Source organism: Haemorhous mexicanus, chromosome Z (assembly GCF_027477595.1).
Source record: "Haemorhous mexicanus isolate bHaeMex1 chromosome Z, bHaeMex1.pri, whole genome shotgun sequence".
Classification (NCBI taxonomy): Eukaryota; Metazoa; Chordata; class Aves; order Passeriformes; family Fringillidae; genus Haemorhous; species Haemorhous mexicanus.
Genome location: NC_082381.1, coordinates 88,075,229 through 88,098,434, shown reverse-complemented (window position 1 = coordinate 88,098,434; position 23,206 = coordinate 88,075,229). Strand labels below are relative to the sequence as shown.

Sequence of the window (23,206 nt, the reverse complement as noted above, 5' to 3'; positions counted from 1 at the left end):
AGAGTGAAGGGGCTGGCGTGTTTTCCCAGGAGAGTTCAGAATGGGAGGAAATGGCTTTTTTGGCTATTTTTAAGGCTGTGCTGGAAGGAGGTACCTACCACTGATGTGCTCATTGGATTGTAATGTTGTGTGTTAACAGGGATGTATCCTATATATATATGTGTGTCCTATGTCACTGCCTGTAGCAGGGTCTGGGCACAATGGGAAGGTGTTGGAGGAGAGTGGCTGCACACACACTGGCAGAAATGCCACTAGCAATGTCACATACCTCATGGACCTTCATCTGTCTCATGCCAGAGCTGTTGGGGAGACCAGCAACCTGATGCTCAGCCATACCCTGCATGGGCATATCTCTGGTGGGGGTTTTCCTCTTGCTTTCTCTTTTTTTCCTCATTTTGGTGGTGTGGGAGAGGGAGCGTGTCACTTGAAGTGTGAATGAGTTTCCATGAGAGTGGGGTGGTTGCAGAGGATGTCTGGAAACCCTCCTGTTTCACTTAACATATTCCCCCCTCCCACACGTGTTTTGAGTGTGTGCATATAGATTTGGGTGGGGAGGAGGCACTCACCCAGCATCATTGCCTGTACCAGCAACATCATATTAAACACGGCCAGGAGACCATCAAGGCCACACAGAGCTGTGTAGACAGGGTTTCAAGGGTTTCAAGGAAAAAAAAAAAAGGATCTTGAGTGTCTTCAGCTGTGCAGCACCTTCTGAAGCCTCAAGAGAGGAGCAGTAGGAAGCTGATGCCCAGAGCACCATGCCCTCAAGCTCCAGACCTCCAAGGAAATGCTTGAACGGGGGGACGAGGCTGTAAGAAAAGACTGTGGTCACTGTGTGACCACTCTATAAAGTCTTCTCTCTGGTACCTGCCTAGATGCTGTGGTTAATTAATTTGCCCCTGCTCTGTGTGTGGATGAAGCCCTCAAAACACCATCTGGAGCCAGGTGGTGCCTTTGATGTAACTCCACTAATTGTTTATGTTTATTTGACCATTTATCACCAGGATGCCCCTTTGCCAAGGCCTGCTCAGCACATCAGATGGCATTTGTCATGCAGCATGCAGACTTCATCAAGCTGCCACCCAGAAGTGACCTGGAGCTCCTGGTTTTGGAGCTTTATATAAATTCTGAAACTGGGCAGTGTGAGAAGCAATTTAAGGAAGCTGTGAAAAGGAAACCAAAGTGAAAACATGGCCCTTCAATTACAGCAGGCACTGAATTCTATTCTGGCCCTGACAGGGCTCATGTTGGTGTTTATCTGGGGCTGAGAACTGGTTCCAAGGAAATGGGAGGGGCATGGGACATGGTGATGTGATCACAGAATGGGTTTGAGTTGGAAGGGACCTTAAAGATCAGGTAGTTCCACCACCCTGCCCTGCCATGAATTCAACCTGTTCATCACCATGTGCCACCCAAGAGCTCAACTTCAGGAACAGGTTCCTCCCCAGACAGGAATTGAGGACAGAAAATTGAGTCTTATATGGACCGGGGTCATGTCCTGGTGGTCATGGAGCAGCAGCAAATTCCCATTCCAACCAGCAGCACCCAACTGTTCAGCAGGCTGAGGGGGTGATTTGATTCATAATTTGCAATTTTGCCAGCTCATATCTGTGTAAACAAAGGTGATGAAGTACAGAGTACTTCATGTAGGCTCTGGGTAGCTGGAGTCAGCCTGCAGGGATGGATTTGTTCAAAGGTCTACATTTGCTGAGGTGTGTAAAGAAGGTTTAAAAATTCCCTGGGTTGGATTCACACAGGGCACAGGAGCTGCTTTGGCCTCTACATCCTGGTGAGCAAATGAGTGGCCCCTGTCACTATAGAAATAGTTCCTGTGGAGCTTCCCAAGTGCTGTTGTACCAGAGATTCCAGCAAATTTCCAGTACTGATATGCCCCAGATCTGCTTGGCTGGATAAACTCCTGCATGGATTTTGGAAACTGAGGAGAGAAAGGATTGTTGTTGGGATCACTGGAAACTCTGGAGATGTTTCTAAAGCACCTTTTGTTTTGGACTCCCTGATGGGACTTCAGTGAATATGGCTTTTTTTGTGGCCTGCTTATAGGAAACTGGTAGTTCCAGCTGGAAAAAAGGTCAGTTTTATATAGTATGTGCAAATATAAATAGTTCACATGGGCTCAACTTGCCAGCCAGATGTTGGTAAGGATGAATCCTTGTATGCCCAAGGATTTTGTTCAGAGATTAGTATGAATTCTGACGAGTCCAGTAAGTAATGAAGAAATAGCAGGGTGAAGGTCACCCCAGTGATTTCACTCCCTGAAGCCTAACCACTTTAATTATGTGATCAAACCATGCTCGACTTCTGGGGCTTTTCCATCTCACACATCCTGTGGAGGGCTGCGCTCCTCAGCCACCCCTCTCCTCCTGGCATCAGAGGGAGCTCTCCATCTGTGCCAGCATCCCGGGGACTCTGCTTGGCCTTTGCCCCTGGTGTCCCACAGAGCATCCCTTCAAACTGTGCTGACCTGCTCCATTTGCAGAGCTTCTCCCTTGCCAGAAGACCTGCGGGCTGATGCCACCTCTGCACCCACCCTCGGGGCTTCCTCCCCATCCGTGCTGCCAGCGAGCCTCTCCCAAGGAGAATGCCACCTTCTGTGCATCCTTCCATCCAAGGCATTGCTTTGGAACCATCTTCCCTCTTCTGCTCTGTCCAGATCCAAGCAAAATCCATGGGTTGTGATCCTCATTTCTGTGTGGATGAACTCAGCTGAAAGTCGAACACCCCAGACTTTCACAGCTCAACCCCGTGTCTCCCAGACTGGTCACAGTTCCTGGAGTAGTAAAACCCTGGTGGTGTTGCTGTGAGGTGGTTCCCTTGCACAGAACCACCTTTAGGTCTGCAGAGGGGTGGTGTCCCTCAGAACCTCAGTGATTTCTCTTGCCCAGAACCACCTTTGGATCTCCAGAGGGGTGGTGTCCCTCAGAACCACCTTTGGATCTCCAAAGGGGTGGTGTCTCTAGGACCCATGGTGATTTCTCTTGCTCAGAACCACCTTTGGGTCTGCAGAGGGGTGGTGTCCCTCAGAACCTCAGTGATTTCTCTTGCACAGAACCACCTTTGGGTCTGCAGAGGGTGGTGTCCCTCAGAACCACCTTTGGTGTCCCTCAGAACCACCTTTGGATCTCCAGAGGGGTGGTGTCTCCAGGACCCATGGTGATTTCCCTTGCCCAGAACCACCTTTGGATCTCCAGATGAGTGGTGTCCCTCAGAACCACCTTTGGTGTCCCTCAGAATCACCTTTGGGTCTGCAGAGGGTGGTGTCCCTCAGAACCACCTTTGGTGTCCCTCAGAACCACCTTTGGTGTCCCTCAGAACCACATTTGGTGTCCCTCAGAACCACCTTTGGTGTCCCTCAGAATCACCTTTGGGTCTGCAGAGGGTGGTGTCCCTCAGAACCACCTTTGGTGTCCCTCAGAACCACCTTTGGTGTCCCTCAGAACCACCTTTGGTGTCCCTTAGAACCCTGGTGATTTCCTTGCGAGGGAGGAGGCAGCGGTCGATGTCACCACGTTTTCCTCATCGTTCCAGGCATCCCAGGGAAGTGATTGAAAGGCAAGGAGCTCTCTGCCCCACCTTCCTGCTGGAGGGCAGAAACGCTTGCTGCTGGGGTGGGTGGTTTAATAACATGTTCTTCTGGAGACAAGATGTTCAGAGGGGAGGTGTGCCCCCATAGTAAGGAATAAATATGAAGGCAATAGTTACCTTTTTTAGGTTTTACACCTTCCTTTTTTTTCTAACAAAAAGGCAATCCCACCTCTCTGCTTGCCTTCAAATAGGCATTTGGGGACCCCAAGTCTTTCTTGGTCTTCCCAATTGGAGTGAAGTGCTTGGCCAAGGCAGTGGTGGTGTCCCTGTGGGGCTGGCTGTGAATGGGGTGTCAGTGTGGGTGGCTTTGCTCAGGGACAATTGCACAAGGGACTTGCTCAAGGTTGTGGAGCAGTTGGTGGATGCAGGAACAGAGCCTCAGCATCCCTAGTCCACCAAAATAGAATCAGAGTTTGGTTTGGGTTTGAAGTGACTACTGTGTCCAAGTCCCCTGCCATGGACAGGGACACCTTCCACTATCCCAGGTTGCTCCAAGCCCTGTCCAGCCTTGTCCTGGGCACTTCCAGGAATCCAGGGGCAGCCACAGCCTCTCTGGGCAACCTGTGCCAGTGTTTTTCCACCAAGTAACAGGAGCAGGAGTGATCAATCACTGGCCAGCATACCCCAGTGAAAGTAGCTGTAATATTTTGACAGATTACGGTGATCTCACATGCACATCTTAATTGCCTCATTATGAAGAGACACAAATAAAACTGGGGGGAAAAAAAAAATAACCCACATATATTTATGGGCTGATGGATGTAGCAGGCAGGTCTGCACATCCATGGGTGGATGCAGAGGGAGAGCAGCCAGCCCACCCTGGCTGCTGCCTCCACTCCTGCAGCCTGGAGCAGGGATTGGGAAAGAGGTGCAGGTAGCAGAGCAGCAGAGCCAAAGCATCTGAGCCTCAGGGTGCTGAGTGCCCCGGGCTGGGGAGGTGCTGATAGAAAATAAATCAGGGTGAGGAAAGGTGTGGAGATCTCCTACTGACTCTCCTGTTGTGTCCAAGGCCAGGTTGGACAGGGCTTGGAGCAGCCTGGGACAGGGGGTTGGACAGGGCTTGGAGCAGCCTGGGATAGTTCAAGGTGTCCCTGCCCATGGCAGGAGGTGGAAGGAGATGGTCTTTAAGGTCCCTTCCAGCCCAAACCATTCTGAGATTCATTTTGTGGTTCTCTGACTCCCTCTCCTGACAGGGTCAGCAGCCTGGGGTGGCCTGGCATGCTCAGCACCCCAAAGCCTTGTTCTGACACCTCAGGGATGCTTTGCTGGGTGGTCTCATGCTTCAGGGGTAAAGCTGGAATTCCTCCAGGAGTTTTGTGTCAGCGAGGACCCAGGAATGCTCAGGAAGACAGGTGGGGGAGCAGCAGCTGGCTGGGATGGGGGAGCAGTGGTCAGGGATGTTCAACCCCAAGCCTTGCCCCTGGCCTTGCACCCTGAATCCCTCTACACACACACAGGCTGGGTGAAGAGAGGAACTGGAGACACCTTGTTTTGCCTGGAAAAATGACATTTTGACACCAGGAGCAGGCAGAGATCAGCCAGAGCCTGAGGCTCCTTCCTCCACTGTGCTGAATGCAGAATGAGCCTGGCATGGGGGGGCAGCTGCTTTGCATCCCCTGCTTGCCCTGGGGCACCCCCATATCTTGGGGGGGGTGCTCCCACAGAGAGTCACTGTAGGCACAGAAAAAAGAAGCACAGTCAGGAGCCAGCACTTACCTGAGGGAAAATCATAGCAAAGAGAAGGCCAAGCAATGCACATTTTAAAAGGAGGTGCTCAGAAAATCTCAATGCAAATAATCAAAATATAAAATAAAAACACATAAAATATGAACATATACAATATTAATGCGAAATTATAAATATCTAAAATATACAAATAATAAAACATTAATGTACTGGAATATTAATATATTAAAATATTAGAGTATTAAAATATTGAAACGCTGCATGTTACAGCAATTACACTGCGTGCCAGCAAACAATTAAAAGCCAAAATTGCCATCTCCCAGCCAAGACTCAGGGTGTGAAGCACTGTCCCCGCGGATGGATGGGAAGGGGACATCCCCCGTCCCTGACACAGCCCTGAACCAGCAGCCACACATTGCACAAGCCTGGGCTCCCCCTGGCAGCCTTTCTCTCCTCCAAGGGCTCGGCTTTTCAGGGCGTTGTCAGCGGGGCTGAGGAAGGAGATGGGAAAGGGAAGTGCTGGTGAAGAGCCCTCGCAGGTCGCAGGTCTCTTGCTCCTGGCATTGAGCAACACTGAGACCCGGGGGCAGGATCCTGTCCCTCCCCAGGGCTGGCACATCTTTCCAGGGCTGCTCCCGGCTGTGTCAGTGCTCCATTTCCACCCCTACAAACAAATAGAGGCAACACGAGTTTGTTTTATCTCTTTTCTGTGCATATGTCTTTATAATCTACTGAGTGTACTTCTGGTTTTTACTTACCACGGTGCTAAAATCAGCATTTCGCCTCTCTCTGGTATTTCAGTTTTACGTCGCTGGTTTGGAGATGCTGAGATCCTTCAGTATTATAGTGAAGGAGGTTGGAGAAAAAAAGATTATTAAAGAAAAAAAAAGGAGGTTTTGAGCAGCAGAGTGCCTGGATGAGCTTTGGGTCACCCAGGGAGTGCAAGTTGCAGGTGGTTTATGATAATTGCTGTAGTCCCTGGCTTGTATCTGGCGCTTTTCACCCAAAAAGGGGACAAAGCTTAGCTCCCCCAACCCCTCTTTTTTTCCTGTTGCAGCTTCAGGTGTCTAAATCTGTAGGCAGAATGTGGGGGGAGCAGTCTAGTGTCCCACCATCATTTTTTTATAAGTGGGGCTTTTCCTGGCAAGAAAATAACGAATGAGTTTTAAGCATGACCATAAATGCAATGTCTCACAACATCATCTGCAGAATACATTTATTTTAGGTGCCCTCCACCCTTTCCACCATCTCCCTCCAGTTTATTTTAACAATGCTGTAATTTTCTATTATAAAATGGGATTTTTGTCTGTTTAACTCCGTGTCGCCTGCTCAGCATTTGCGTGTGTGTGTGTGTGTGTGTGTGTGTGTGTGTGTGTGTGTGCACTGGTGACATTTGTCACCATCAGATGCTATTTTTAAGCCTGTTATTATTGAGGACCCCACCCTTGGCTTGGGGATGGGAAGGGGGGAGTGCAGGAGGAGGGAGAGGAGGGAGGGGAAGGAAGGAAAACGTCAGCCTCAGCACACTTCCAGCCTCTGGCCATCAACCTCCCCGGGGGCATGGGAACCATAAGGTCATTTCTCAAGCTTGCTGAGCTCCAGAGCTGTCAAACCACCCTGAGAGTTTAAAAAATGCAAATGCATGCAAATGAATGGGCTGTTTCTCTCCCTCTTCCCCCCTCACCCCCGGTTTAAATGACATGAATCACCTTCAATTTTGCCAGCATCCTGTAAAGTTATCGGCTTGCCTAAACGCTGCAGTTAACAGAACCACATCTCAGGAGGACCAGGGAGGGATAAGAAAGGAAAAATAGCTAATTTCCACCAAAACCCCGTAATTTTTAAAATATATTTTATACATACAAATTATATGTGTAAAATCTATGTATATAATCACACCCCAATCTCACAATTCTAATTTTTCTTGCTGTCGAGCAAATAACCCACTAATTAGGGAGAATGAAGCTTAGTGTCCAGAAAAAACCCTCTATAAAAACATTTCTCAGGGTAGTTTAATATTCTGCTGTTCTGATTTTTGGCACTTAGGGTGATCTGGCAGTGAAAGATGAAAATAGGAAGACACGTTCCTTCATGCAAGAAGCTCCTTTAACACTCAGGCTCCTTCCAAACAAAAATAAATGAGTAGATGATAAAAACAGCAATAGAAATTTAATTGCTCACGCTTATTATTCGGGATACAAAGCCCTAGAAAGGAAGCTGTCTTTTCCTCCCTGGCTCAGGGGTTATTTATTATCTTACACTCCACTTGGAGAAGGTATTAGATTTACTGTCATTTATCGACGATTTTCAAGGAGGATTTGATACAGAGCTGGTCAGGATCGCAGAGGAGCGTTGCTGGTTAACATGGTTAAGCACAGCACACTGTAATGAATCAATTTGTTTCAGACAACAGACATAATTAGCGTGGAGGTAATGGGCACACCATGGGATGAGGGGCTGGAGCGTCCTCCCTCCGCTGAAAATGTCCGTGGCCAGAGCTGGGTGTGATTCCTGGTTCCTCTGCCCAGCTCTGGGCTAGGGGAGCTGGCTGGAGAGGGCTCCCTGTGGCTGGGGCTGCCCTCCACCCCTGTGAGGCTTTGCTGAGCAGGGACAGCTGGACACTGTCCCCCATCCCTGTGAGGCTTCACTGAGCAGGGACAGCTGGAAACTGTCCCCCATCTCTGTGTGGCTTCACTGAGCAGGGACAGCTGGACACTGTCCCCCATCCCTGTGAGGATTCACTGAGCAGGGACAGCTGGACACTGTCCCCCATCCCTATGGCTCCCCACAGGCCTGTGGTCCATCACCTCCCTGTAGGCTGCAACATCCTCTGAGACCTTCACTCTCTGGCTCCCACACATCTGTTTTTGGCAGCGTTGGTTAGGTGTGGGGGAGATACCTGCAAGGTCTCCCTAGGGAGGGAGGAAAAGGGAGACCGCATTCCTTTTCCCACGGGAACGTTTCCTGCAGAGGCTGATCCCCTCTACAGGCCTCCCAGGCTTCCCAAGGGTTGCTGGCCAAGGTGAAGCACAGGTTTTCATGGACAGCCTCCATCAGACCAGGCTCTCTCCATCCCCAAGGCAGCTGGGACGGCAGGAGCCAGCTGAAGTAAACCAGGTCCCCGCTGGTGGCTTGGAATGAGGTTTGGAATCAGCAGAGCCAGAAACTGAGCAGGGAAGGATAGCCAGGACATGGCAATAGATCCCAGGAGAGCTGCAGAGGTGGCGTGGTGTGGAACTGGGGAGCCTGCCTGGTGGTGTCAGCCTTGCAGAAGGGATGGAGTGGGGCTGCAGTTTTGCTTTCACGTGCCCTGAGCTCTCCTGGAAATTAACTGCTCTGTCCCTTGGCTGTGAACCAAGTGTCTACCTGCAGCAGGGCCAGGGCTGGTAGAGGTGACTCTGCGTGAACACATGCTCTGTGTCCTGGGGGTTTCCAAGGGTTAGTGTATTCAAAGTTATTCTGTCTGTTTGATGTATTCTGTCTGTGAGGGGATTAATGTATTTGTTGCCTGCTGGAGGAAATCGCTTTCCTTTCCTGGGATTTCTCATGTGGAAGGGCTGCTGGAGCCATGTGAAAGAGGAAACATCTTACAGATTAAAAAATGGCCAAAAAAAAAAAAAAATCAGGTTTTCCTCTTGGGTGTGGGCTTTTTGCTTCCGAGTTTTCCTTTGAAGCTAAAGCTGCTCTAGCAGGGGAAGAAGTCTGCCAGATGCACAGGGCATTTTGATACCATGCTGACAAGTCCAAGCAGGATTGGGAATGGAGAGAGCTCAGCTCATGGGAAGAGATAGCAGACAACACTCTGTGTCTGGCCAGGTCCTTGCTACCTGGTTGTCTTCCTCTCAATGTTTAGGTACACACTGTGACACAAATTCTTGCTTTCCTCCCCATTCCCAGATCCCTCAGGAGGACATTCCTACGTGGCATGTCCCCGTGTGAGGTGACATGTCATAGCTTCCAGGCATGGAATAGAACTGAAGATCCATAAGGATTGCTCTCCTGCTGCAGCAGGAGGCCGTGACCCTCCTCTCTGGGATGTCCAGTTGTACCAGCCCCAAAAACAATCACGTAGATGAGATGGGCACTCCCTGGCTCTTTCAAGCAGAGTAGGTGCTGGCTCTTGGCAGTGTGAAGCAATACAGCATCACACTTTCCCCACATAGCTCCTGGCAGGGCAAATCCAATGTGTGCCTGGAACAATGCTGGCTCCAGGAGGACGCAGAAGAAATGTGGTGGGTAGGGAGTCATTGCACAAGGTTCCTGGGGGAGGGGTGTGAAAGAGAAGAGGGAGCATGTGGTGGTTGTGAAAAGGTGAACAGGGTGGGAATTGAGAAGGATGAGGACAAAGAAGGGAGATGAGGAGATGGGGAAGGGAAGCAGAGGATATGGAAGGAGCTGAAGGTGGCCTAGAGATGCGCTGAGACATGCAAGCAGGAGGTGATGGCAGGTGAGGCAGAGGAGGGAAGGACCCCAGGAGAAGGCAGCATCGTTTTGGCATTATCAGCTGGCAATGCCCTGCTAACGCTCTGCTCTTGGTGCTTTGTCCTAGGGCACTAAATGAGAATATGGCCAATGGCATTGAAGATCTTATCGGGATCCCATTCCCGAACCACAGCAGCGAGGTCCTGTGTGGTTTGAACGAGCAGCGGCACGACGGGCTCCTCTGCGATGTCATCCTCATCGTGCAGGACCAGGAGTACCGCACCCACCGCTCCGTCCTGGCTGCCTGCAGCAAGTACTTCAAAAAACTCTTCACTACCGGCACTTTAACAGACCAGCCCTATGTTTACGAGATTGACTTTGTCAAGCCTGAAGCACTTTCTGCCATCCTCGAGTTCGCCTACACCTCAACCCTCACCATCACCACCTCAAACGTCAAGCACATCCTCAGCGCCGCCAAGATGCTGGAGATCCAGAGCATCATCAACGTCTGCCTTGAAATCATGGAGCCCGACAGGGAGGCCGAGGAGGAAGATGACAAAGAGGACGACGATGACGATGAAGACGAAGATGAAGACGAGGAGGAAGAGGAGGAGGAGGAAGTTGAAGATTTTGTCAATCAGGAGAACCTAGCTGATGTACAAGAAGTAAGCTGCCACCAAAGCCCTTCTGAGTCCGATCTCACCGAAGAAGCTTATACAGAAGCACCTAAAGATTTTCCAAATCACTTCCCAGCCAGTAACTCCTCTGGACACTTGGGCGTGATACGAGACTTCTCCATAGAGTCCTTGCTGAGTGAAAACTTGTACCCTAAGGCAAACATCCCAGAACGGAGGCCAGCTCTGTCCCCTTTCGCCCCCAGCTTCTTCCCCCACCTGTGGAACGGCGACTTTAACTCCTTCTCCCAGCTCGAGGAGCCACAGGTAGACAACGGCCCCTTGGATCTGGTGATCAAAAAGAGGAAGATCAAGGAAGAGGAGGAGAAAGAAGACCTGCCTCCTCCTCCTTTCCCTAATGACTTCTTCAAGGACATGTTTGCCAACACTCCAGCAGCTCCCTTAGGGCATATTAAGGCAGAGACTGACTACAGCGCTTATCTTAATTTCTTAAGTGCTACCCAGTTTGGAGGAGTTTTTCCCCCATGGCCCCTGGAGGAAGAGAGGAAAATAAAACCCAAGGCATCCCAGCAGTGTCCCATCTGTAACAAAGTCATCATGGGAGCTGGCAAGCTGCCCAGGCACATGAGGACCCACACGGGGGAGAAGCCCTATATGTGCAATATCTGTGAAGTTCGCTTTACCAGGTGTGTGTTGGTCACCTCTGCCGTGTGTGGGGAGTGGGGTGGTGGCTGGAGGGGCCACATCATAACCCATGACTGATTTCTCAGCTGCCCATCAGAGAAAACTCAGCAGAGTTTTCATCCCAGAATAAAAGTAGGGAAGAAAGCAGGGCATGATCTCTGTCCCTTTAGGAAAAAAAAAAAAAAAATTAAAAAGGGAGGAAGGGAGGGTGGAGGAAGAAAAAGAACCTACTGATTTTTGTGGGTTGTGGATGACATCCACAGCTCACTGGATCCATCCCCTAGCTGGACAAAAGCTTAAATAAGTAACAGGATATTTTCAACCCCACCATAGTTCACCACAGTGGGACCAGAGTGAGCTGGAAAACAGATGGTCAAACAGCCAAGGATGCTTCATCTCTAATGTGCTGAGAGATGCATTGAGTTGGGAGGGCCATTTAGCCACAGGATGTAATTAGTTTGGGTTTGCACATTCTGGCATCAGTATAGACCACAACCAAGTTGCACACATTTGGACATGACAGTATCTGGGCTCTCTGGACTTTCTGGGGCTGGAGTGGCTCTAATTATTATGTCTTAGTAGTGCAGTTGGGGTCTAGGTCTCTTCCCCAGAGTAACAAATGACAGGATAAGGGGAAATGTCCTCAAGCGTCACCAGGGGAGGTTTAGATTGGATATTAGGAACAATTTCTTCATGCAAAGCACTGTAACAGCCTGTCCAGGGCAGTGGAGGAGCCCCCATCCCTGAAGGAATTTAAAAGACGTTGTAGGTGTGACACCTGGGGACATGGTTTGGTGGACTTGGCAGTGCTGGGGGAACAGCTGGACTCACAGAATCATGGAATGGCTTGGGTTGGAAATTACTTTAGAGTTCATCCAGTTCCACCCCCTGCTGTGGGCAGGGACACCATCCACCATCGCAGGTTGCTCCCATCACTGTCCAACCTAGACTGGGATACTTCCAGAGATGGGGCAGCTGCAACTTCTCTTGCCAAGTTGTATTTAGCTGTGCAAATCTAATGTTCCAGCCTGAAACCGTGCTCTGCAAAGCTGGGCAAATTTAATCGGTGAGCGGAGACAAATAGATTCCTGGACCTGCTCTTGCTGAGTATAATTAATATCTAATGAGAACAATCTTTACCATAATAATAAAGCTTTCTGACAAGAGCATGGTATTTCAGCTCCTGGCTGCATGTGACTGAGAGAGAGCCCTATTAAGCTGGGGTGAGAAAACCAGAGGAAAATAATCTGCACAGTAGGCAGAGGCGAGCTCCTGACAATGGCCGGACACCTGGGGTGCTCCTGCATTCAGCCTGTCTTTTCTTCTCCTGTCCCTATGATAATATTCCAATGGAAGATATGCAGATGATGAGAATTTGACCTGAAAATAAATTTCCATGCTCCCCTCCATTAACACAGCAGACACCATATTATAATGCAGGGAGCATCGTGCCTCGGGCGGGCATGTGCAGCGTGAGCCAGCTCACCCTGGTATTTGCAGGGGAAAGGCCACTGCATGGTGATAATTCCTGCCTGCAGGAATTTGGATCTGGCTCCTGCTGGTGCTGCGTTCCCAGGTTAGCACTGTTGTCTCTGTGGGGGGTTCAGCCCTGTGAGCATGGTGGCCTCTCAGGCTGGAGGGACAGCCTGGCCAGCCCCATCCTGTGGTCCCTGTCGCTCTCTTGTGCATGCTGCTGCGGGTGCTAATTTTGGATGAGGAAATAGCCTGCCTAGATCCATCACTGACATCTTCCCTGTGGCAGGAATAATAGGGCTGGGCCCTCCCAGAGTGCTCCCAAAGTCCTTTACAGGCAAGGGCAGCATTGTTCACTTAGTTCAGGGAAACTGAGGCACGACGGGTTAATCAGACAGGTTATATCAGCGTGGTGGAGGTTGAAAACTCCACACAAAGCTGGTCTAGCATGACCCATTACTAATACAGGACTAAACCTGATAGTTTCGACATCCCCCATGTGCTCAGCAGCTTCTAAATACAGGGCACAGGGGTAGGGGGACTTCATCCAAGGGAAAAAAAATCAAAAAACTGAGACTCACCCAGCGGTGCAGTCTCCCAACACCACTGATGAAAACTGGTCTTGTGGGTCACTCCATGCAGAGCCGGGTGCTGGAGGGTCTTTTCCTTCTTTAACACCCTGAGCAAAGCGGATATCTTAAAATATTGACTCGTTTTTAATTGTGTTTAGAAGGATTTTGAATAGTGTGCAGCTAATTTGTTTGGGGTAGGGTTTTCTTAGCTATTTTCATCATTACTCTGGAGTGAGAGCTCTCTTTTAGGAAAAGGTGTAGTTTTAAGCAAAGTGGAGTGATTGAGATGTAGAAAGATAATTCTACTGGGATTTCCTGAGTGCTGCCACTTGCATGATGCGTTTTGCTCTCGGGGGAGGGGGGGAATCCCATCCTTTTTGAAAGCATTGGGCTTGCACCCACGGTGCCTTCAGTGGGGAGGTGCAAGCTCAGGTGGTCCCTTTTGGGGTCCCCTGGGAGTGAGGGTGCAGGCAAGCAGAGGTTCCCAAATGGAATTGCAGTATGAATCAGTCCTTTGCATTACTTCTACATTTAAGGCACTGCGGAGGTGAAAATCTGCTGGGGAAATGGAGAAGATATATTTTCCTGGGTAAGGAATGCCCCAACCTCCCCAGCAGATCCATTCCCTTCCACATCAGTGGGATCTCTCATCCCCCAGCAAGGACCCTACTTGCACCTGGACCTGCCACTCCTGCTGCCCACAGACATCTGATCACAGGAAGCAGGACTTCATTTAATGGCTCATTAATTATTTTTTCCTTAAACAAAGGCCGCTCATCTTCTAGTCTGCTGTTCCACCCTGCTAGAACGCCGGAGAAAGCTGCAAATATTTCAGCTTTTCCACCAAGACAACCCCAGAGTGCTCAAGGAGATACTGTTCCAGCTGGAAAGGTTAACATTATTTGTTCCTATTATTTGTGTTGTGACAGCTCGCAGAGCCCTAATCGCTCTCCTAATGCAATTGCATTAAGGTTATTCACACACACAGAGTGCGGATCTCCGTCGGAGCGAGCCTCCAGCCCAGCTCCCAGCTCACAAACCCCGTGTTCCCCATGGCGCATCCCCCTGGGGTGCTTCATCACAGAGCACCTCACCCTGCCAGCCTCTGAGCAGCTCCAGGTGGAGCCACAAACCTCCCTTGTGTTCCCTGGAGATGCTGCCGGCGCAGGGAGGATTGGGTTTCTCCCCGTCTGCTGCCGGAGATGGGTAACAGCCTGAAAAGAGCTTTGCCTGTATTTACATTATACAGTCCTGGCACGCAGCGTGTTTATTAGGAAAAGTGATCCTGCTAGGTTAAACATTACCTACAGAGGTTTAAATTAAATTATTGGTGGGGTCGGCAGCTCTGCTTTTTATTAACACTTCCCCCTGCTTTGCAGTATGAGCCCCCGCGCTCATCCGCCCGCGACTTCGCTGTTCGGGGTGAAATTCTCCCTGCTGCTGCTTTGTCTGCTGCTGAGCCCTGACTCCAGCCCTTCCACAGAAAATGCACCCTTGTGAAAACCTCGGGGTGGCACCAGCTTTAAAAGTGCCACGGTGGGAAGTTGCCCTGAGCTTGGCGCAGGGACTGAGAGATGCCTATTTTCATGTCTCCGTAAAAAATCTGTAGGTACAGGGCCAGGCTGGGATCAGTCTCCCAAGAGAAATAAAGCATCTTCTGGTGAAGTAGTCGCTGTCCTGCTAGAGATACTCCTTTGCATCCTTGATCCAGAGGGACTGGTGTGCTGGGATGCCCAGCCCAGGTTGCATTCCTCATGGTGTGGCCAACACCTCTGTGCTGCTGGGCATGTCACCACAAACTGTTTCAATATGGGCTGGGTGGCAAAAACTAGTTCAGAGGCAGCACCTTGCAAGTTTTGAGGGCTTGACCTGCCATAAGAAACAGATTTTTGTCTGGTTTTTCTGTTATATAAATGAAATCATTGTAATATATACTTATATTACATAATCTATAATATAATTATATTTTAAAACAATAATGAATTGTATATTCTTTACTATTCATATTAAAATACACCATATAGTTTTATATGACAGATCTGTAATATATAATATATATTTTATATCTAATAATGAAATTACTCCATATGTTCTACATATTTTTAGCCTCAATAGTAGCATGTTGGAGGGCTCATACTGAAATAATTTTGGAAAGCAGTATGAATTTTCCCACTTTGCTCTTTACTTGAATGCCACTGGTGCAACCCAGGAAGCAATGTTCAGCTCAGCTGGGCCATAATCAGCTTCACTTTTTACAATCATACTCTTTAGCTGTGATTTTGGGGTTTTTTTTTTGGTTTTTGGCTGCAGAAGGAAACATTTATTTTTTGGGGAAAAAGCAGAGAATGGATTGCCTGTATGGGAAAATATTCTTGCTTTTAGATGCTCCCCTTAAAAAATACATATATAAATATTTGTAAATAAATGCCATTGGGATGGATTTTACACTATTCCATGGCTGGACTTAAAAAACTTCTCCAAACTGTGTGGGAGGTTGGATGTGTGCTGGCCTTGGAGACCCTGGCAGGGAAGGACAAAGTGCCTGGGTGCTGCACCTCTGGCAGCATCACCCCCTGCGCTGCTCCTGCTCCAAAAGAAAGCTCCTGAGACACCATGTGGTCAGTGCAAGAATAAAAGGAAAGGAAAATCGGCCCCAAGAGGGACTGAATTTAAGCAGTATTGTCCTGCATTTCCAGGCTCTCAAATCCCAACTGATTTCCTTATTTGCAGGCCGGAACAGGGCTGTATTTATTTAATAATCCCAGATTTAGTTATATATAGTTATATTCCTATACTTAGAATCTTGCTCTTTACAAATATGTGGAAGGAGGATGTAGCCTAGTGGAGGTCAGGCTCTTCTCGCCAGGAACAAGGGGCAGAACAAGAGGGAACAGCCAGAGAAAGCTGAGCTTGGAAAATCAGGAAAGATGTCTTCCCTGAAAGGACTGTCCCGCCCTGGCACAGGCTGCCCAAGGCAGAAGTGGAATCTCCATCCCTGGAGGGATTTAAGTGCCATCTGGATGTGGCACTTGGGGACGTGGGTTAGTGGTGGCCTTGACTGGTGGTGTGGTTGGACTTGATGATCTTAGGTCTTCTCCAGTGTTAATGATTCTGTGGTTTTTGGGTTTATTATAGCGGGAATTTTTTTCCCCTCCAATTTAAACTGTTTTGAACTCTCTGGGATGGGTTGCAAACTCCTGATGTGGAGGTTTCTTCTGTGTATGATGTTTTAGTGCCCGGGAAAGAGGAGGCGAATGCAAACATCAGCCTGCAAGACCATCCATACATTGGGAGAGGCCCCATGATGAGCTCCCCACCTTCCCATCACCCTGATCCCAGCTGGGGAGCCAATCCCAAAAAGACCAATCCCAACCCTTCTGGCCCACACCGCCTGACTGAGCGCCTTTTCTTTTGCAGACAGGACAAGCTCAAAATCCACATGCGGAAGCACACGGGCGAGCGGCCGTACCTGTGCATCCACTGCAACGCCAAGTTCGTGCACAACTACGACCTGAAGAACCACATGCGCATCCACACGGGCATCCGGCCCTACCAGTGCGAGTTCTGCTACAAGAGCTTCACCCGCTCCGACCACCTGCACCGCCACATCAAGCGCCAGAGCTGCCGCATCGCGCGGCCCCGGCGCGGCCGCAAGCCGGCGGCGTGGCGGGCGGCCGGCCTGCTCTTCGCCCCCGGGGGCCCGCCCGTGGAGAGCAGCTTCGTGATGCCGCCCACGCTGGAGGAGATGAGCAGCCACCTCGGCAGCACGGCCATGTGCCTTCCCGGCCCCAGCCCCAAACACTTCCTGAGCGGGGCCAAGACCCCCTTCAGCCTGCAGGAGCTGGAGAGCCAAATTGAAGAAACCCAGATGAAGCTCTTCAGGCGGGCCCAGATGGACATGGAGAGGAACGCGGGCATCTTCGCCTTCGCCCTGGGCCACAATGAAAACCTCGCTGCCCAACCCTTCTTCCCTCTCCCCGACCCTTGGAGCACAGGCTTCAGTGGCTTGGCGGGGCTTGGCCACGTGGCTCCCATCTCAGAGGCCAGCAACTAAACCCGCCATGCCCGGTCCCACCATGCGTCTAATCCCATCCCAAGAAGGCAGCCCGCTCCCCTGGGCTCCCACCCGCCCTTCTCCATCATCAGGCTCCCGAGCTGCTCTTTGTCCTCTCACTGCCATGGCCTGCCATGGGGCGTGGGGCACGAGGCCGTCCCTGGGGCGAGCAGGGCATGGGCAGGTGCTGTGCCCGATGGCCACCGGCACTTTAGACTCTGCACTTGGCTTTGGGGCCGTCAGGCACTCTCTGTCCCATCCTTCCGCTCATGGCTCCATCTGGGAAGGCCAGGCCAGGACTGCTGCTCTCTTCAACACCCCCAAAAATGTCACTTGCCTTAGTCCAGGGCTCGGCCATCACCACGAGATGGCTTTTCTGTGGGAAATGTTCCCCATTTTCCCACACAAGGAGCTCACTGGACACTGACAAGCCGTCCAGACTTGAGTCTGTTATGTTGCATTCCTTGGCCCTTTTGGTCAAAAGGACTTTCCTGTTTTCTTTCAGGTTTTGTTTTCTTTTCTTCTTTATTAATTCCCATGTCTGGCAACAATATTTATTCTACAAGCGATAAAGGGGAGGTCTAGCAGCCTTACTGAGAGAGGGAGGACACTGGCCACTGCCTTTCTCAGCAGTATATCAGATTTACAGGGCTGGTGAAAGCCCTGACCTGCAGCATGAGTTGGGACCTTAAAAACATTAAAAAAATTTTAAAAAAATTAAAAAAAAAAAAAGGAGATCGAACACCTAGCGCAAAGCTGGGTGGAAAAGGGGGATTTTACTTATTTTGGTTCTTTAGCTATTTCAAAGTTTCAAAAGGAGAACCAAAGCCTATTTTGAGTATTTTAACTTCAGTTGCTTGAAAAGGTGAAGGAAGAGTTTTGGAAGAATCAGTAATATTTCGATACTGAGCTTTTATTAAACCCTTGCTTTGAAAAAATGAACCAGTGGGAATTTTGAAATGAAAAAGTCGTTTCAAACCAAAGAGTCAGAATTCGCTGCCGCTGACCATTCTGAAATGTCTGGGTTCTGTCCTCAATTCCCTCAAATTCTTACATGATAGTGATGAGAAAAATTTACAAAACACTCGCGTGTCCCCAAATCTGCAGTGTTGGTGGGAAAAATTCGGGTGTGCAAATGTCCCTGCTGCTTGTCTGAAGGGATCTTTGTGGAAAAGAAGCTCACTACTGGTGTCTTGATGGTGATATCGTCTATTTGCCAGCAAGTAGAAATGCTCTTTTTTCACTGTAGTTGTTTTGAAAGAGAAGGTGGTGACATATGACAGGGTTGAAGTCACCCACGGAGGCCAGCAGGTTTGGGGTGGCTCTCCAGCATCCCTGCAGATCTCATCTCGGCCAGCCCATCTGGTAATTCTCTCGGGGCACAAAAAGTGGCCAGTTGGCTGGAATCATCCTGTCCACCTCCTTCAGCCCCAAATCCATGAGCTGCTCTGAAGGATAAAGGCTTTTGGTGGCCTTCTGCCTCTGATGGCTCCTCCTGGACGAGCCATGGGGGGCAGGCATGGTGGGATCCCAGTTCCACCCCTGGCTGAGGTGGGTTGCAGTGGTTGTTTTACACAAAACCAACACTTGGAAATGTAAATGTTACAAATTGGGGCTTTTTATTTCTCTTTTTACTATGACCTTTCAACGTCAGCAAAATCAAAGGGAAGGCGAGGAGCGCGGGTTCATGAGGTTTTTGGTTTTTCCATCAGTGACGAGGTGGCTGGATGAGAATCTGCCCACCAGAGGCAAGGAAGGGGACACAGGGAAGTCAAGGGTTCCACAGCCCTCAGGAGGGTTGAGGGACTTCTGCTCTGAGACCACCCGTAGCAGAATGGTCCCAAGGAACTGCCCAACACTCGGCTTCCTCCTCCCAAAAGAAATCCTTAGAGACTCCACGTGCAACAAAAGTCAATGGAGAGGAGAAAAAAGAAAGTAAGAAGAAAAAGAAATCTTCTTAAAACTGCATCAAACTTTTTCTTTTTAATCCACATCAACTTCTTAAACAAGCGACGTTTTGCAGATGATTGGTTCCTTCAGGTGTTTTTTTGTCTACGATTTGGAGTCATTGTAAAATATCCAAAGATGCTGAGTACTGTATGATCTACAAGGACTTGAAGCAAGGTGTTTTTTCTGTCTCGGTTTGTTTGTTAGGTCGGTTGGGTTCTTTTTTTTTTTTTTTCCTATATGTCTAAGTGGGGATAAACCTTTGCAATTTTTCTATTTATAACTATTTTTATGTGATTGCTTTATGTACAAAACAATGGAAAAAAATCAAAACAAAAAAGTAGAGAGGAACACACACGTACACAAACAAGTTTGCCTTAGTTACTCACGGGACAATCACCCTTAACTTTGATTGATGCTAAAAAGCGGATGGAAAAAAAAGAGACCTGATCATTTTATGTATTTATTAAACTGTATTAATTGATGCTTTTAAATTATTAGCAGGACTTGATTATCTTGCCTGTGGCCATGGTGAGAAGGCAAAGCCGCTGCGGTTGCTGAGCTGCCAGCACAGCCATCCGTGTGGCCTCAGCTCTGTGGATGTTTGCCTGACACCTTTTGGAAAGCCAGAATAATCACTTATTAATTAAAGATTGGGCTGGTATGGGCTCCAGCCCGAGGGGGTTGGCGTTGCAATGCTGATGACAATTATGGAGTTAAGGTTGATTTTCCCGCGTTGGCGCTGGGTTGGGTAGGGCTGGAGGGAGCTGAGCGCTGGCAGTGATCATCTTTTGGGGTGTAGAGGGATGTTTAGAGAAAACTCTTGTTTCTTCCTGTTTTGGTGTTGTGTGGTGAGTCCAGGCCACAGGTATCCACATGGGAGCCCAGCTGAGTGTGAAGGTGCCTTCCTGGGGATCTGCTCCCGTTTCCCAAGCAGGGCGGGTGTAATGAGCACCAAACCTCGGCCTGGAGGGACACGAGTTCTGTCCCTGCTCACTGTCTGGTGGCTTCTGGTTCATCCCACCCTGGCTCCTATGGCCTGGCTGCAGCAGGGGCAGCAGGGCAGGGGGGATTCTGCCCCTGTGCCCGTGGGCTCAGGTGAGACCCCACCTGCAGAGCTGCCCCAGCCCTGGCTCCAACAGCACAAGGACCTGGAGCTGCTGCAGCCAGTGCAGAGGAGGGCACGGAGATGCTGCCAGGGCTGGAGCCCCTCTGCTCTGGAGCCAGCCTGGCACAGCTGGGGCTGCTCACCTGCACAAGAGAAGGCTCCAGGGACACCTCAGAGCCCCTGCCAGGGCCTCAAGGCATTTTAGAAAAAAGATGGGGCAAACAGTTTAGCAGGGCCTATGTGACAGAACAAGAGATGTTTTAAACTGAAAGAAAGGAGATTCGGTCTAGATAGAAGAAAGAAATTTTTTACAATGAGGGTGGCAAAACACTGAAACAAGTTGCCCAAAGAGATGGTGACTGCCCCTGGATCCCTGGAAGTGTCCAAGGCCAGGTTGGACAGGGCTTGAAGCAACATGGGAGAGTGGAAGGTGTCCCTGCCCATGGCAGGAGGTGGGATTAATTGACCCTTAAAGGTCCCTTCCAGCTCAAATCTTCTGATGATTCTATGATTATATGAACACAAATGACACAAACATTAGCCCTCTAATTCATGTGGTCACACAGAAATTGCAGAATTCCTTTGCTGTTTTTGAATGAGGTGCCAAAGCCTGGAAGATAAGCTTCAGCTAGGAACGGTGGGACTCATCCCACATTGTTCAGCCATTGGAGGTGAAGTAAACAGGTACCCTGAGCCTATTGAGACACCTACATGTTGTCCTGCAGCCTGCAACATGATAATTTCCAGCCTGCCTCTGAAGCCATCCTGGCTCTGGAGGGAGGCAGGTTCTGATGGAGGGTGATTCACCCCACCTACACTGGACCTCCCAGGGGTGGGATGAGTCACCTTTGAGCACCTCTCTGCTACCTACCAGCGTGCTGTGCTTTCCCAGAGCTCACTGAGATAAGGTTAACCACGGGGAGGGATGTTCCCACCAGCACCACTCCCTTCTCTCTGCTCAGCTCATGGGACAGACCCTGGAAAAACCTTTCCCAAGAGGATGAGGTGCTGGTACAGCCCAGGGACCCAGGTCAGGCATCTTGATTTAACTGGGAACACTATGGGAAGTAAAGGTCTGTATCAAACCTCCCAAGCCTGGGCACCAGGGATTCAGGCTCATGGGTCGTACACCCTGCTGCAATCCCAGTAAAACTTCCCAAGTTCTTACAGCCACAGGTCATTTTCCTCCCTTTACACTTCACAGAAGGACTCCACAGCGTCAGGTGCTTGGGTGTGGTCCAGATCTGCAGGCAGAGTCCAGAAATGTGACTTGGGAACAAAGTAATACAATCCCTCTCCCAGGGCAGGTGATTGATTGTTGAGCAGCTCCTCTGTGCTTGGAGCCTACAGGAGACCATGGCAGGGTCAGCCATAAACTGTGTGGTTTCAAGCACAAAAAAATCCCCATATGAAAATTGTGTGAATTACTTTTTAGCTATTTAAATACACCTGTAACTTCTTTTTTTTTCAGCTCTTGTGGCTTTTAACCCCATTTTCTGCTCATGTTCTGGTTTGCTTATGATGCCAGAACAACAACAACAACAACAAAATAAAAAAAAAGATAGATTTGTAAGGGGAGGGTGAAAAAAAAAAATCTAAAAATCGCTCGGAGGAGCTGTGCATTAATCAGACACATGGGAATCACGGGAAAAAAACAGCTTCAGTAAATGCTTGTTAGCAACAACATATGGCTACCTGCTTGCTCCTGAACAGCTGCTGTTATCTGCTGGAGCATCCAGGCTGTGCAGGGGGAACGGCACCGGGGTGATGCTGTGCACGCAGCGTTTGCTTGGACCAGGTGTTGCTGCCAAAGGAGCATCTCCTGGCACGAGTGGCAGGGAGCTGGAGGGGCAAACCCTTTCCCTGGGCTTGAAACCCTTTTGCTAAGCAGTGCAAGAGCCTCTTCCTGCAGTTGTGCAGAAGGAAATTACATAGAGAAAAAAATATTTGTGTTTTAAGAAGGGAAGAAAGAGCCTGCCGTTTGGGAAGTGAGAGGCTTTTCCATTTGGCAGTCACCTGCAGGAAAAAAATAAAGGGAATAATTTTGCAAAGTACAGCCTGAAATGTTTTAGACTTGAATGTGTCAGCAGGACTCCTGGCAGCACCAGTGAGGCTGCAAATGCTGCCCAGTCTCTGCTCCACTTGTGCTCTGCCTGCAGCCCCCTGGGACCTGCTAGGTCCCCCATCCTTTTCCATCCATTTTGGAGGGGATTAGTGCTTTATTTACAGTCTCGGTGCCCTGAAGCTGGAATATTGTGTGGTTGCAGAGGAAACTTTTAAGGTAAGAGAGTACATGAAGCAAGACCCCAACCATCTCATTTTAAGAAAATGATGTGCTTGGCAGCAGATCACCCGTGGCTGGGTTTTCAAGATCTGCCATTGCCTTTTGGTACCTCTGACTGTGTGCACCTGTTTTTCTTTCCAAGCCAAAAACAAAAAGGGAAGAACTGAGAAAAATCCCTTCTTGTAGAAGATACACCCTCTATAGTCCGAGCCTGAGTGAACTCCTCCCCATCCCACCTCCCAGCCCCACCTCTGGGATCTCCAGCAGAGGGAGAGAAAATACCTGTGGCTTGGAAATACCTTTTTTCCCTTCGTGTTTTTCTCTGTTGAACCAATGTTTTACATGACTTGCACTATTTGCTGTAGGGCAGGATACTGTTTAGGTTTCTTTGTTCCAGTCTCTTGTTTGGTTGCGACTCCTCTTGGCCTGTACACGTACCTGCTGCACATCTTACACCCCTGGAGAAAATAAACTGTTACCTGAAGCACTGAGCCTCTCGTGTGTCCTTAGCGCTGCTCTGGGGCTGGGGAATTCGGATTTCAGCATCAGATTCCTGGTTGGACTTGGTGGTCTCCGGGGTCTTTTCCAACATAAATGATTCTGCCATCAAATGATGATGAGCAGGGTGGTGGAGAATTTTGTGGTGGCCCTCCAGGGTGACCCTTCATGTGGCACCTGGGCTGTCACCACGAGGGTGCAGGGGCTGAGAAGCAGCCTCTGGTAACGACCGAATGACAT

The 23,206-nt window shown here is 49.5% G+C and overlaps 1 protein-coding gene across 8 annotated transcripts in view; it reads left to right on the top strand.

Annotated features, from left to right (window-relative positions):
* ZBTB7C (zinc finger and BTB domain containing 7C) overlaps window positions 1-22,952 on the top strand; it is a 154,785-nt gene extending 131,833 nt beyond the window's left edge. For all 8 annotated transcript variants that reach the window (XM_059873607.1, XM_059873604.1, XM_059873608.1 and 5 more), the window contains 2 exons: window positions 9,839-11,032; window positions 16,493-22,952. In XM_059873607.1, coding sequence (XP_059729590.1) covers window positions 9,839-11,032; window positions 16,493-17,129 — 1,831 coding nt within the window. In that variant the 3' untranslated portion in view covers window positions 17,130-22,952. The remainder of the gene's footprint in view (window positions 1-9,838; window positions 11,033-16,492) is intronic.
* The last annotated feature ends 254 nt before the right edge of the window (window positions 22,953-23,206 follow it).